Here is a 16,048-nt window from a genome sequence, read left to right on the forward strand (position 1 = left end):
CTGGCGGTTTGTTTGCAGAGACGGCCCTGGAAGGAGGAGAAATGCAAGAGGAGGGAGAGTGAGAGGGGTAAGGAGCTCCCGGAGCTGCGTGAGTGACCCCCGCCCTTCACCCCGAGGGCTCCCTCCGACCGCCCTGGGGTGGGAGTAGGGAGACACGGGGAACGGGATGGGATGGGATGGGCCGCAGGTCTCGGTGTTGAGGGGCTTGAGCTCCGGGTTGCGGGAGAAGGGCTTGACTGCCTGGAAGTAGCTGGGGCGCAGGGTCCCTCCCCTGCCAGGCACCTGTTCCGCCAGAGGCTCAGGCAGTCGGGGTGGAGGCTACGCATGTGTCGGGGCATGGCACCAAAGTTATTCGAGCTCTGGTGTGTGGGTTTAGGGTTATTTGGGGCTTTGTCCGGCACGTTTGGGCTATTCCCGATGCGCATCCAGATGTGCTCATTCTAAAGATGTAGCAGTGCTCGCTTGATTTTTTTTGGTGCTTATGAGCTTCGCGGAGACATTTTTGCATTTGACCTAACAGCCTGTGTGGCCTTCAGCATCCTTAGTATTTTGCAGCAACTAAGCCTAAAAGCTCCTTGTTTTTCAACAAAGATCTTGGGCAGGCATAAAACGACAATGTAAATCATTCTTAAGTGTCACATTCAGGGCTTTTTGTCAGCCGAAAGCTCCACACCGAGTAGAAAATAAAAGCTAGGTATCTGCAGAATAAAGAAAACCACATTAAAAGTCAACCTCTAAATACCTGCATATCCAACCTTGATTGTGCCTTCCAGAAACGCAGCCTCTACCTCACCGTATACTTGCACGTGCTTTTATCTGTCTGTTTATGATTAAAGTGATGACCTGCAAAGAAGTATAAGTCCAGCACGTTAAGTGTGTGATTCTGTGAAGTACTCTGAGATCTAAACTCCAGATTCCTTGTCCCTTGTGAGTTTGCTGGTTCACTCGGTTGTTTATTTGGTGTGTAAACATTTGTGGTCTGTACATAGAAGGTGTTTTTGGTTTATATCAGGAGAGTACATTGACATCTGTCTGATACTAGACTGGTGAATAGGAAGAAGGTCCCATCTCTGGCCTGTTTGTGGAAGCTGGGATGATGAAGGCACTGCAGTGGGAACGTGCTGTGGTACAGGGTTGAAGCTCCAGCCCATGTCTGGTAGTTATAGAGCAATTGGAAGGGTTACGTGCAGAGTTCTGGTAAAGTAAGTGTGAGCAGCGTTAAAGTGGGGGCTGCAAATAGGGGTGCATGTTTTCAAACTATCCTTTAGCCTAAAAGCGGGGTAGGGGAGGGATAGCCGGGGGTGCTAGGGCAGTGGTTTGGTGAAAGAATCTTATCTTTGTTTTCTCGCTTTGGAAGACTGGCTTGCTAGCGGGATTGCATGAAAGCTTCAACTCTTACACCGTTTCTCCTTTTCCTTCACATTCTTATGACTTCATCACACTTCAGCCTTTCAAGCAAAAAGTTTTGAGGCCTGATTTCTGCTCAAGCGTGAAGATTTTTGGATGGGGAGGTGGATTCGATGAGGGTTTAACAAAAGCAGCGTAGTCATCTCTTGAGAATCAAGAGGAGCCTTATTTTGACTTGCACACTTTGTAAACTGAGCAAACAAAAGTGTGATGCCCTCTGAAGTCCTGGTAGGGGACTAGATGGAGACAGGCAGCCACCGAGTGCCCTGACCTGTGCTAGTCTGGATTTTAGAATTGGAAATGGAGTTGCCTTTCATTCCTTGTACTCTTTAAATAAGAAAACTTGTTGGATTTTTTTGTTTAAATTGACACCTTTCTGTTTAACTCATGAAGTTTGCAGTTGAATCCGAGGGAATCTTGGACAATTACAAAGTTTATTTGGAAAATCCGCCTGATTATTGTATGAAACTTTATGTTTTTATAGAATCAGGTTCACTTTGATGCTTTTGATGTGGAAACTAAGCAAATAAGGGCTTAATTACTTTAAAACAACAACCAAACAAACAGCCCCCCTGCAAAACTTCCAAATTCAAACTTGACATTCCAAAGAAAAAAACGTTCTTAATTGAGGTTGTGCTCAATTGTCAAGAATGGGTTATCTCTTCACGTGTGCCTGTCTTGTGGAAGAAAAAGAAGTCACGTAATTAAGCATTACATACATATATAGGGCCTTGCTGTGGGCAGTATGCTTAATAATTAATTTGGCTCAAAAAGAAAGTGAGGAAGAAAGGTAAGAGTCTTACCCTGTCAGGTTCTGATTGAATCGCAGCAAGGTAGATCCAGAGTAATTCAGTCAGGCAGTCTGACTGCATGTCACCAATGCAAGATAAATAATTCATCCTTAAGTGTGATTATTGGTTGATTTGTAGTGAGTGAGTGAGGCAGGAATACTTGGCTTTGCTGTTGCGTGAGCAATTCATAAAAACAAAATTATCAGGTAATTTGGTTCATTTAAATACTGCTTCTCTACATAGAGGAAAATTGTCTTTGCATTTTGGCTTGCACACAGCAATTCCACATGTATTTATTCTGCCCTAATATACTTCTAGAAAGTAAGTGTTTCATGCTACTTGGGGCTTGCTCCTCAGCTTATCTGATGCTTGAAATAGACCCTTCAGATACAATATTTACTCATCAATTAGACTACTGCCACATCATAACAGGAGTAGGAGCGGGACAATTTGCTGCATGAGAAGCCTACAGTGCTTGCTTTCTCTAAGCAACTTGCTCTGCCAGGTGTTCTCGGAGCATAGTTTTTATCGTGTATTTTTACCTACTAGTTTTGCCGTATTTGTTGAAGAGTAGGTTGTATCTTCTGCTTCAGGAAATACTCTTTTGTTAATTTCTTTAGTTTTTGAGTAGTGTTTTTGTGAGTGTAGCAAACTTTTCTGCTAATGCTATTGCACAGAGGAATGTGAGGATTAGAATGGAAAGAGCTTCTTCAACCAGGTGTTCCTAAAGAGGTTACACCTCTGTCTTCAGAGGGTTATTTTTTGTTGTCTACCTCGTTGGTTCTCTGACTGCTTGGAGAGTTGAGTTGGCATAGCAGGCACTTGGCTGAGGACAGAGTCCTGCAGAATCTTGTCTCAAAGACGAGAATGAAAATGGGCAGTAGAGAGCTGTGACGTGATCTCACTTGGAAGTAGGGTGGGCAGGTTATTTTCCCGACAGCCTAGTATTATTGGATGAGAGCGGAGGATCTTGTCTGTCAGGAATATTTAGTGATATTTCTGGGTTTCTTTTGAGAGTGGGGCTGGGGTGGTCAGAGCAGTGGGCAGGAGGAAGTTAGGAGCCCTGAGTTTGACTTCTTGGTCTGCTGTGGCTGTCTGTTATCTTGGGCAAGTCTGTTTCCCTCTCTCTGCCTGTCTTTCTTCCTGTGTAACATAATGCTAATTCCCCTTGCTGCATCTGGGTCCTTAGTGTTGAGCTGGGGTGGAGGGACAGGTGTGATCCAAAATTTTCACTGCTTGTGGGGTCAGACTGTCCATGACAGTGAAAAATGGAGTTCAGCTGTATTTGCCTGGTTGCAGATGCACAGACTTCATCATTAATGCCATGTACTTGGGTGGATGATAATTGGGGAATTTTGGAGGTGTTCTGGGTTTGTAGTCAGTGGTTTGGTGTTTGGTTTTTTCTTTTTTTTTTTTTTGCATGGAGGACTATTGGGCAAAAGACGTTTGAGACTGACCCAAGCCTGTGGGAATAGCTGACACCTTCTTGCCCTGAAAATAATTTTTGGATTTGGGCAGATAGCTCAAAAGCGGGGCAAAGTTGCTCAATAAGACAGGGGAGATTAAGGGACTGTCACAGTATTAGACTGAGTCAGTTCCATGCTGAAATCTCTTTGGGTTTAATGTTCTTTTTGTGTATGTGTGTCTGTCTGTCTGTCTGTCTTCTTTCTCCTCCATTCCTCTTCCCTTCCCCCTTCCTCTTCCCACCTGTGCCCAGCTAGGATGGAAGAATCTCATTTCAACTCCTCCCCGTACTTCTGGCCAGCAGTGCCCACCGTCTCGGGACAGGTAAGATCTTTTCCTTCCAACCTATTACACTGGTCTCCCTTCCCGTTACAAGCTCGTGCACAACAGGTGTTTCTGTTGCATGTCTTGCTCAGCCAACTGCTGGGAGAAGCTGTGCCAGGGTATTCTAAAAGCTGTTCTTGCCACCTGTTTAGATCGAGAACACCATGTTTATTAACAAGATGAAGGAGCAGCTACTGCCCACAGAGAAGGGCTGCAGCCTGGCTCCCCCCCACTACCCTGCCTTGCTGACAGTACCCACCTCTGTGGCCCTGCCCACTGGTATCTCCATGGACTCGGACACCAAGCCGGAGCAGCTGACACCACACAGCCAAGCTCCCGTGACTCAGAACATCACCGTAGTACCAGTGCAATCTGCTGGGCTCATGACAGCAGGTAGGGGACCCCAAAGACTTCGGCAGCGTACGAGGGAGGCTCTGGGGTGGCGGGACAGAGGGTCGTGGGGAGTCCTTTTGGGGCTGTAGTTTATTCCTAGCATTACTGATGGCTGCCTTGGTATGGTTTCCCTGTGAATCTCGAGGCACTCCATATGTCTGCCCTTGCTGTGGAAGTTTGACTTCCAGCAGCGGAGACTGGGAACGTGTTGGGGAGAGCAAGCTACTCTTCTGTTTGTGTTGTAGGCAGAAGTGGGAGTGTGAAGCTCGCTTCTGTGGGATAAGGAGGTTGGGTGTGAGTAGAGATGCGATAACTGACTTCCTCCATCTTTGTTTGCAGGTCCTGGTCTGGTGATAACTTCCCCGTCAGGTTCCCTGGTGACCACAGCCGCCTCTGCCCAAACCTTTCCCATCTCAGCCCCCATGATTGTCTCTGCGCTACCCCAGGCAACCCTCCAGGTGGTTCCTGACCTGTCCAAGAAAGGGACAACCACCCTCTCCGAAGGTGGTGGGGGTGGCGGGGGTGGGGGAGTTGCCCCCAAAGCACCCCGGGGCCGGAAGAAGAAACGATTGCAGGAGTCGGGGCTGCCAGAGATGAGTGACCCCTTTGTGCTGTCAAACGAGGATGATGAGGACCAGCACAAGGATGGCAAGACATACAGGTGAGGAGCAGTGTTAAACCTTGACTCTAACTTTGCATGCGGGTGGGGGGTGTATTTAACCTTTCAGGGGGTTGCATGGGGAAGAAGAGATCTCTGCCTTTTTGCTGAGGAGTCTCTGAGTAGACAGTCTTTCAGCTACAGAATTAGTTGAGTTTTCTCTCTGATCACGAGTGTTTACAAGCTCATGGGTTGACCCAAAACTAGGGATCTTCTTAGTGGACAGCTTTGATTTCCTGAATGTACAGATGTTAATGTTACTAGGTTAGTTAATGACCAGGATTTACGGAGGCTAAACTGTATCCTTGTTGCCACAGCTGGGTGGTATGGCAGCTGTACTGCAGCCGAGAGCCCTAGTGTACCTACCTGGGTGCTCCTGAATTGGGACTCCAGTCTGTCCAGTGTAAAGACTACAAACTGGAGGCACACGGAACAGGAAGTGTGGCTTTTGGATCTGCTTCTGTGTTCATTGTCCCTTGTGATGTCCTCCTATTTTAGTGTTCCAAACAAACAGGAAAAAAAAAAGTATTTCTGAATTAGGTATAAGGGTGTTTCTGAGCCCTGAGGGTATCAGGTAAGAGGGAGGATTGTTCTGAGGCCAGAGGTTGGGTTTCTGAGCTTGGAGGGATGTGGCTTGAATTTATGACTGAGTGGTCAGAAAGGGAGGGATTAACTAGGAAGGAATATGTAAACCAGAGGATGAGGAGCCTGGGAGTTTTAGAGGAGGTGGGAAGCAGGCAGAGCAGTCACATGCAGGCGAGGAAATCTGATGGTCTGTTTGAGCTGAGAAGCAGGAGCACGTATTGACGTGACGGGTGCTTCTGAGGGATGATTAAGATTAAGAAGTGGCAAAGGAGTAGCCAGATGGAAACGGAAAGAGTAGGTGGTCGCTAGCTCTTCTCACTTCCCTACTATGTGCCCAGTATTCTGGCTCAAACAATTTCCCTTTTACCATCCTAGACCATCCTTTTTTTGGCACAGATTTAGTTATGTCTCTGGAATTAAACCGTAAGAATATGAAGACATCTCTACAGCATCAGTGCATCCACCCCAAACACTGTTTCTTTTTTAACTATAGCATTTTAAAGATGTTTACATTTTTAAATCAATACAGTTAAATGAGTACAAACACAGAGCTTGGATCAGCCTTTTTATTCTCTTACCCAATGTCTCAATTCTTCCACTTTGAAAATATAATCAGCGTATGGTGAAGAGGGGTGGGAGTGTTAGGTAGCTTGCTATTTGTAATCCCACCATTTATTTTGGGCCTTAGCCACAATTCCACACTAGTCAAGCTGCTTACAGTCTGGGTTGCTAATTAGGTTGTTAAATATGTATTTACAGGGGACACAATTGGCAGTGAACACTAGAATTAAAGCTGAACCAAGGCTTTAATTATAGCTCCTTGTTTACTTGTAAGTTTGGAAAAAAATGCCCAAGACCAGGTGGAGTGACTCAGCAGAAACTTTATGAACACGCAGAGTATGTGTATCAGCTCATGAAAAAGACTTTGCAGGGGAAAAACACAAGAGTTTATATGTAGGAACATGTAATCAGGAAGATTTCCTGTCTTCCAAGTGTGGTACCTCTGCCTCTTCCTCCACCTGCCATCCCAAGCAGGCCGTCGTCCGAGCAGTGCTGAGGTTTGAGATAGCTGCCTGTGGCTGGGCGGTTGGAACTAAGTGATCTTTAAGGTCTCTTCCAATCCAAACTGTTCTTTGATCATTCTACAAATTGAGCTTTACTGAAGACCACCAGGGAATATGTCTTTGCTCCTTGGGATCTCCTCTTTAGCTACTGCTTTCAGTGTGCGAGTTTGGAACTAAACGTCATTGTTGAAAAAAATAAAGGAATAGCTCTCTTGGAGCTGTGGGAGAGAAAACTTTTGTGAAATACAATGAAATTGTTTCTCCATAATATGCATATGAATAGACCTGTGAGTTAGAACTTTGAGGACTCCTAGGTTCCTTCTGTCTTCTAGAGGATGATTTGAGTAGTTCCCTTTACTACAGCATGCAGACATATCCTAGCTAAATTAAGACCGTGGGTGAGGTTCATCTACTCCTGCTCCCTTCTCAGGCTGGAGGAGGAGTTGCTTGTGATATTCATATGTCTACATTTTTATTTCACTGATTCTTATGATGATGCATGGAGGACAATCTAGTCAGGTGCCTGAAAGGAGTTGCACTATTTTGATCAATATGAGTTTTTTTGTTATACTCAATTCTTAAAGCCTGGGATTATTTCATTGTATTTTGTTGTGTGTTTTAAGCTTCTTTTTGAGCTCTGCAAGCTCTCTTGTGTTGAGTGCCTGGGCAGATGGCTAATTTCTGTAATTCCTGACTCCTGGTCTGTTGGTGAAGACAGAGTAAGGTCTTGAATGGGCAGCACAGCCAGGCAGGCTTGGAAGGGATTGGAACACAAAGGTGATACACGTACTGAATGTAGAGATTCCTGCTCCAGCAAATGGAGGCTGTTTTGTTGCAGTATCATCTAGAAGTGAAATGGTAGTCTGCTGTGAAAGTGGTGAAAGAGTCTTTGTGATTAGGCTTTTCTTTGTATGAAAAGGTATGAGGCTTTTGCTAATGATAGTGTTGCTTGCAGATCTTGGACATCTAGGTTTAGGATTAGTTTGGCAGAGCCCTTGGTGCTGCTAGGAGAATGCTTACACCTGCAGGGGACAGCATCTCACCCAGTCTCTGTGACGCATTTTCCTTCGTGAGTAATGTCACTTCAGTTTTATCTGGATTCATTGTCAACTTTTTGTTAATCTTGCCTGACATCTTTGTAGAATTTACTTTTTCTCTCGAAAATGAGATCAGCATCAAGAGTCTTTCTACTAAGATGCTGGCAGTGTGAAGTACACGGCTGCTTCTCAGTACTTTAAAAGGTCCTGAGGAAGGGAGAGTGAGCGCAGGTCCTGGTGACAGTAGAGTTGTTTCTGGGTACTGTTCTGGTTCCTGTACCTGTGCGCTTCTAGACATTTGTGGTTTGATGTGGTGGATGGGCAAGGCTGATGAAGTGGCTCAGCCTCTCTGGGCCATCAGTTCTCTCCCTCTGATAAACAGTTCTCCAAATATTTTCTTCTTTGCAAGAGGAAGAGAGCTTCTCTACAGGTGTTGCTTGGTTCTGGTATTAAGTTTGTAAATGCTACGACAAATTCCAGTTTATAGTCTGGAATGTTTTTGTGAGCTGTGCTTTCAAGCATTAGATACCAACAGAAAGGTTGTAGGCTTGAGAAGGACCTTGCCATCGTATTGTAGCCAACGAGCTCTCTTTTCCCCACTGCCAGTTCTGAGCTTCTCTGGTTTTGCTGTGTCATAGGAACAGCAGGGGCTTTGGGTTTAGAAGACAGTAAGCAGCTGAGGGACATAGGAAGCTTCTAAGCTGAGTCCAGGATGCAAAAGTGTACAGCCTTAGAAGGTGTAGCAAGAAGTGGAGTTGAGCTGTAGGAGATGAAGAAGCTGGATGGAGGCCCCCTTTAGTGAGGAAATGAGGTACACAAGGGGAGCCAGTGGTTTGAATACAGCAGGCGAGTGTGTTCTCAGACATGTCTCATTTTAAAACTTTGGGTTTTTTTCTGCCCTGTGTTGGACTTAGCATTGATGTTTGGTGAACTTTCCATGGTTTTGAACAGATTTGAAATCTAGTGGCTATGGTTTTTATAAGCCACTTATCTGTGAAACTATGGTCAAATTTGGCCAAGTCTTAAGGTGGAAAAAGTCTATTAAGCATGCTCCGAGATGCTTTATGGTTTGGTAGTTGAAATATGCGAAGATAATACTGTCTTTGATGTTTCTTGAGGCTTGCATGACTCCAGGCACTGACCAGACTGTCTGTCTTCACAGAAGAGATAAATACACTCTAACCTCTCTCAGTTTCTAAGTAAGGCTGGACTTTGTGTGTACTCTCTCTGCAGTGATAAGCATCTTCTAGTCTAGTGCTCAAGGGCCAAGCATGCTTTTCCTTCAGTCACAACTGCTCCCTTGCTGCTTCAAAAAGGAGTCTTTTGTGCCTAGTGTTGACAGTGACCTCCCCCCTCTGATGTGCACAAAGGCAAGGTGGAGAAGATGCTATTTGTTTCAAATGTATGAGGGACAAGAATGAGATAGGAGCAGGGGCTGGAGCTGACTTGTGTCCAGGAAGCCTGGAAACTTGGCAGAGCAGAGATGGGAATTGGAAGGGAGGAGAGAGAAGAGACAGGAGCCTACAAACTAGGGAATGCAGCAGGGGGTGTGATGGGGAGCCTGTTTGCAAGGGAAAGATGGCACAGAGATTAGCTCTGAAGGGCCAGGAATGAAGAGAGGAAGAAAGAGCCAGATCTGCTAGGGGCTGGAAAATGAAGAGATGCCTCGAATTAGCAGCAGAAATGGGCACATCGTGGGATGTAGACAGACAAAGAAAAACGCAGGGAAGAACAGACAAATATTAGGTAATTGAGAGAAGGGAAGAGTGAAGAGCCACTGCAGTAGAGACTAAAGAGGCTGGGACATGTGGGTAGAGAGCTTGGGCTGGGGTCTTGGTGCAGGAGAGAGGGGATTGCAAAGGCTAGAAAGCTAAGGGCAAAGGGGCAACTATGTTTCAAGCGTCAGGCAGAGAGTTCGACCACATTCCCTCCAAAGCCTAGAAAGATTAAACCCAATATTTCTAAATTTTGTTGTGTCTCTGATGTCAGCTCAAGAACATGACCTCCTCTGGCAAAGAGCCTCACCCCCCTCTAAGGCGAGGAAAAGATGACAGGCTACCATTGCTGTTGTTTACCAGCCGAGCTGCAGGGGCAGAGGTCTGTGCAGTGGATCTTAAGATTGCTGATGACCAGCGTGGGTGTCGGTATGATGCCACATGTTGGAATTTCTGTTTGCTTTTTTTAACAAGTAGTTCCGTGAGCAGCGGAACTAATGAAGCCTGGTTTCCAGCGGCTCTCTCCTGTGTGGATTCTCTGATGTCTAATCAAGGGTGAGCTTACTAGCCTTTCCCTCAGCAGGGGGCTCCAAGAGGGTCTCTCTTCTTTCCCCAGCTGCATATTTTTATGAGACTTGTAGTGTCTTTAAGATCCTTACCCCTTTTCCAGATTTGGTTGAAATTGGCTTACGATCTCAAAACTCTTAAGGAGGACAGGTGCACATGCACTTCCATATATACACACGCAGTTTGTAAACATAAGCTTTGCTTCCTATGTGAATGCTGTGCTCGGAGGTTAGAAAATGTCAGAATTAAGACTGAACACATGCCTTGGGGTATAATAAGGTAAAAGCTCGTGGTGTGCTAAGTTCTCTCCCTTCTGCTGAGATGATGTAACTGTGTGTGTGCGTAACTGTGTGTTGTAACTGTGTGTGTCCTCGTAGTGGCAAGCAGAAGGAATTACCAGTAAAGGTTCTGCAGTCACGAGTTTTGATTTTAGCACATGTTACTTGCATGTCAATGGAATGAGTGTGTGCAAAGGAATGAGGGGGCTGTTACGGTTTCAGCTGGCGAGAGAGAACTTAGAAACCGTTGTGTCACACATCTCGTCTGATCACACCTTAATTTGGCTCTATTGAGTCAATGCACGTTGAGACCATCCTTGATTATGTCGTTATATATTGTGTATATGATGGCCTGTCAGAGTCCTGCGTGTTTACTTGGAGTACCAGAAAGGAGTGTTTTATTAAAAAAATATAACAATACAATGACATGGGGTTGCAGAATCAAGAAGAATTGTTTGGGGAGGATATTTGACTGCTAGTCTGAAGAACTGTAGATTATGCTTGCCTGTGTCACAGATATCCTACAGCCATGTGGTTCGGGCCTGCGGATAATCTTGCCTTGAAGCATGTGCAAATACGAGTTAGGTCTAGTCTTCTGTGGATAAGCTTCTGTTGCAGGCTAAAAATGACTACAGTTATGCTGAAATAAATAACCCTTGGTGTTCCCAAAACCGTAATCTGTTCTCAAGTATCACGGAACAGTCCTCTGTTACATGTCAGACCCTGTTTTGCTTGGCAGAAGCATTGCATCTTATAGCTGTAGTGTAGAAATCTGTGGGAGCTGTGATTTGAATGTATGTAAAAGGAGTTTTCCTTGAAAGGAAAAAAAAACAGTAGTCACAGGTATCAGTTTGGCCACTTGGATTTAGTGGGTATGTCTGTCTTACTGTGTTTCACTTGCCTGATTTTTGTTGCTCCCTTCCCTTAAAAAACAAAACAAAACCAGGGAGATAGGCAGGTGCTTGTGGAGCACTCATACTTCTGTGGTGGGTACAACAGATGAGTGATTCTGCTTCAGGAGGTTGCTATTGCATGTGGTCGATGAGGCTTGAGGCTGTACACGGAGCGCTGATGAATAAAAACCCCTGAGCGCTCGCTTGTTAAGTATCTGTCAGTGCAACATAATAAGGATGCAGTTCTGTGGAAACAGTCAATAAGGCTGTATCAGAACGCACCTGCATTGCAGAGCCAAATTACGGTGACATAGATGACCTTAGTTCCGGCGTTTCCAAATTTGCTAGTGCTTTCTCATGGGCCTTTTGTGTTCTCCTAATTTTTGCTTTTGCATGTTGTCACACTACTAGGAAACACCTTACTGTGTTTTATTGGTCTTTTATGCTGATAGTGACCGGTTTCAAAAATCGGTTGGCAAGGTCTTAGACCTGATGTTGTTCGATGATTTGGAGGTCAACAGAAAGTCGTGGCTGATAGTTTACAGATAGAAGCAATGCCAGTGGATAGTCAAAAAAGAAGGAAATAAGGAAGCTTTATGGGGTTGCTAAACTGGAACTATTCAAGCAAAACATATTTTAATGCAGCCCAATGGAAGACTTAGCCTTTTGGGTAACACTGCATGACTTCTCCAGCAGTCAGGGATGGAGACTGAGGTGTTTGGACACAGTGGAAAACAGTATTGGACAGAAGTATCTTGTTGGCTGTGACTGAAAGTCTTTGATCGAAAGATAAGGAATATGGAGAAACAGTATCCTGGAAAGCAGTGACTGTGAAAAAGACTTTTAGGAATTAAGTGATGCCATGTGAGCTCCCAGTGCAAAGCTGTGACTGAAGAGGGAAATGCAACTGTTGAATAAATGCTGGAGTCATTAGAGGAAGTCAGACGACTTGTGAAGCATGCTGAAATACCACAAAATTCTGGGTCTGGTATTTTAAGATCTTTTGGAAAAATGGACAAAATGCAGGAACAAGTCTGAGAATTGGAAAACTGCTTTTTATGGTGAGAGTATTCAAAAACACTTGCTGCCTTGCCAGGAGAATATGCTTTTTCTGTAGTCTTATCAAGCCACCAAGTGACTGAAGGACTGTGGAAATAAGTTGGCTAAGATCTCTGGGTGTAGCAGACAGATTTGATGGTACACATGGCAGTAGTGTGAATTGCTAAATGGAAGCGTAATACTAACTTTTGAATAGGAATTGGTGCTGGGTGTAGGAGTGTGGAAGCAGAGGTACAACTCATATTTCATTTGGTGTCTTCATATGCACTGGCTTTATTTAGGTCTTAGCAAGTTTTCTAGCTATCTCAGATGTTTGTTCTGACTCCTTTCCCCTGCCTCTTACAAAACGTTAGCAAGAGAATGTTTAACTTGAGCTTTTTCTAAAAAAAAAGGGGAATGCAAGGGTTAATTAGCATTACCATGAACTGCACATCCATTATTATGCTATGCTTGCATTAGTTACTTCATTAACTCTGCACTGCAAAGGCAGTAAGTTTCTTTCCTTGCTAAATGAACTGCTGACTCTGACAGCCTAAGCTTGCTCTTATCATCTAGTTTAACTTCACACCTTCCTGATTTCTTTCTTTTTTTTTTTTAGCTTGTGGTCTAACTTGTATTTGTAGTGTAATAGAGGGAGCAAGGGCTCAATTGCTAATCCCAGTAACTGATATTACAAAATTGAATTCTCAAAGTCGTGTAAAAGCTTACATAGTTTTTACGATTGTGATACTGATTAAGCAAGCACTTGATGGAAAAACACTGTTAATCCATGTTAGGGAAATTTTACTATGAGCTGGTATTTCAAATGATATTTTATCTCGTAACAGCATCTGATGAATGAGGCAGAACATTCCATGAAAAGTGGAAAAATATATGGCAGTGTGTGCCACAGAGTTGTAGCCTAGTTGCTATAAGCATCGTTTTGTTTATGACTCATGATGACTTTCATATGGGAGCGGAATTAGAATTGTACATCCACCTTTTACTGGCATTTTGTGATTTTTGAGGGTGTTCCTGTCTAACGTGAATATTCACTGAATGTCTCACTTCAGTTCCCTGCCTATGCCCTATAAAAAGAAAGGATTATAAACAGTGGAAGGGGTTACTTTTGATCTCTGGCATATGGCTGGGTACTAAATTAACTATTTATATGAACCTCTGTGTTATTAAGAATATGTTCTCCTAGGCTGTCTGAATTTGCAGAGCCATAACAGGCGGCTGTAGGGATGTTGTGTTGCACTGTCAGTGGGAGTGCAGCAGTCATTTCTGATACTTGATTTCAAAGAATACAGTAAAAGTAGTGGTAGTTTAGAAACACAATGAGGAGAAAAAATTAAAAAGAGGGAAAAAACCCAGGTTATTTCATACAGTGTTTTATTCGTGCATAGCAAGGAGCACTCCCAACTTTTCCTCTCCCCAGCTGGGAGAATTTCACTGAAGTAGAACACTGAAGTGCTGCTAGTGTCAGATGCGATGTTCTCATTATCCATATAGATTTAACATTTTTTGAATCTGTATTTGCCCACTAGAGGGCTGATTGCATCTTCCCCTTTAATATTTGATGTTGTCTGAGGCAGAATGCGAAGCCCTTAATTAAATGGATCATTTGTTCCCTTGAAAATGCCTGATACTACACAATACGAAATGCTCTGAAATGCAGCTTTCTGCTATATTCTTTTTTTTTTTTTTAAACTCATAAGACTCGTGAATTTGTTCACCCTACATAACATTCTTGCCCTCTTAGGGCTGATGCTAATTAGATGATTGGAAAATGAGTCCTTGCAAGACTTTCTTTTTAAATGTTGTTTGAAAAACAATACTGGAATGCTTATAGCTGCTAAATTCAGACAAGAGGGGTTTTGGAGGGGGAGATGTGTTGCTAACAGTCAGATTTATCTTCCAAGTGCCAGAGACATTTTGAAATACCTTCTTTATAATTTTATTTCGAAAATGGAAAAGGACATTCAGTCTGTTTCTGTTCATTAATTTTAGGGAATTTCTGGCCTGAAGGCAGATACCTGACAAAGCAAATAACTTCTGTACATCCTTTCCTTTACTTATGGAAAATAAAGTAGATGGCTTTATGGCACTGCAGATTTAATGCATGGGACTATTTAGACTTGATGGCATAGTAAAGTTCATGAATTTTTCAGAACAGAACAGGCTATTCGAAGTATAAGGTCATGTGTACAGCACAGAAGAGATTAGTGTTCAGCGTTGTATTTAAACCAGAGCGAAACTTTTGGAAAGGTATTTTTCTCAGAAAGGTAGCTGGATTCTCAAAGTATTGATGGTAGGAGCCCAGTGACTGAGACCATACTACAGTCTCCGAGCATTGTCGCAAAGACACGTTATTCTCATGGTTGGAAAGATCCTATTTCCTCTTGGATTTTTTTAACTTTTGCTCTTGGTTGTTTTTTCTCATTATGCCTTTCTTTGCTCATAAAACAAGCCCCTAGTAATAGATATTTTTATCCCTACGTAGATGTATATGGGTATTGACCAAGCTGTCTTGTAAGCTTTTCTCCAAACCTAGATAGACTGGGCTCAGTGAGCCTTGATTGCGAAGCTGAAATGATGTGCCATCATTCTTTATGTTTGCAGAACTTACCCGAGTTTTTCAATAATCGTTGACTACGTGGACTTCAGAATTTGGCATGCTGTTGCCAGAATAGTCACACCATTCCCGTTTACAAAACTGGTACCTGCTATTCCCCGTTGTTTTGGTTAGCCACGTTAGCACAGCATTGTACTGGGAGCTTGTTCCCAATTGGATGGTTCCTTATTAGAGGACTGATAGTGAGGAATATTGTTCGGTTGAGACGAATGGAAGTAAACATCTGCTGAGAGGGAGTGTGCTAAAAGTCACGCATGGTATTGCTTGTGGTAGCAGGGAACTGGAGTTGGTGCTAGGGCTACTTTTCAAGTTCAGTGTTCCCCTCAAAGTCCTTTGTAAGGTTGTTGCTTTCAAGGATACAATCCTCATCCTGTAAGAACAACTTGATAACAGCGGAATGCACGTGCTGTATTCGAGTCTAACCCTAAATGTTTTGGAAAGTCTGGAACAAACTGCACAAGTTTTGGGAGATAGTTGCATTTATAAACCAAGTATTCTCGCGTTCCTTTTTACTCCTCATGTCTCTAATAGACCTAGGGATAAACAGCCAGATTCCTTGTTTGTTGGTTCCAAAAGGGATTGTTCTGTGTGTGAGGGGGAATTTATGTAAGGATGTATTCAGCTTGCATGTTCTGTTAGGGTTTGCAATTAAAGAGGATTAAGAGAAAGAGGAAGGTAGGAAACGTGGGAGCAACTGTTAGAGATGATAGCGAATGAAAAGAACAGCGATGGAGAAGAAAAAAGGTGTATGGTGGAGTGCTTGCTAGGGTGGCATGGCTTCCAGTTAAATGGCTTAAAATCAAGCTGTGGCTTGGAAGGCCTGTGGAAGTTAAGGTAGGTGCTGGATAAATATCGCCTACATTACATACACTGATCAGACTGCACACTTCATAGAGCTTCTGGCTCCAACATAAATAGTCACAACAGTAGATGTATTGAAGTATCCTCCTGGGAGGAAATGAATATGGGGAAGCACAGGATCATCACTCTGTGGTTTGTAATACCTGCAGAGACCTTTGTCACTGAACAGATTTGTAAACACTTGTAAGACTTGAGGAAATTCCCAGACAAAGCCAGAAGCTGGCCTGGTGTGAAGAGTGAATTAATGTTAGCCAGACTTCTTCTGGGTGGCATTTTTTCCCTCAAGTACAGCCCTGGAAGTTCCGAGTGCAGGTTCAGTTTTGTCTTATTTAATT

At 43.7% G+C, this 16,048-nt stretch overlaps 1 protein-coding gene across 1 annotated transcript in view; it reads left to right on the forward strand.

Annotated features, from left to right (window-relative positions):
* Window positions 1-1,149: 1,149 nt before the first annotated feature.
* ZNF384 (zinc finger protein 384) overlaps window positions 1,150-16,048 on the forward strand; it is a 16,127-nt gene continuing 1,228 nt past the window's right edge. The window contains exons 1-4 of the mRNA XM_009864312.1: window positions 1,150-1,202; window positions 3,920-3,986; window positions 4,139-4,379; window positions 4,719-5,040. Of these exons, the coding sequence (XP_009862614.1) occupies window positions 1,150-1,202; window positions 3,920-3,986; window positions 4,139-4,379; window positions 4,719-5,040 (683 nt within the window). The remainder of the gene's footprint in view (window positions 1,203-3,919; window positions 3,987-4,138; window positions 4,380-4,718; window positions 5,041-16,048) is intronic.

This window comes from Apaloderma vittatum, unplaced genomic scaffold, assembly GCF_000703405.1.
Source record: "Apaloderma vittatum isolate BGI_N311 unplaced genomic scaffold, ASM70340v1 scaffold38972, whole genome shotgun sequence".
Taxonomy (NCBI): domain Eukaryota; kingdom Metazoa; phylum Chordata; class Aves; order Trogoniformes; family Trogonidae; genus Apaloderma; species Apaloderma vittatum.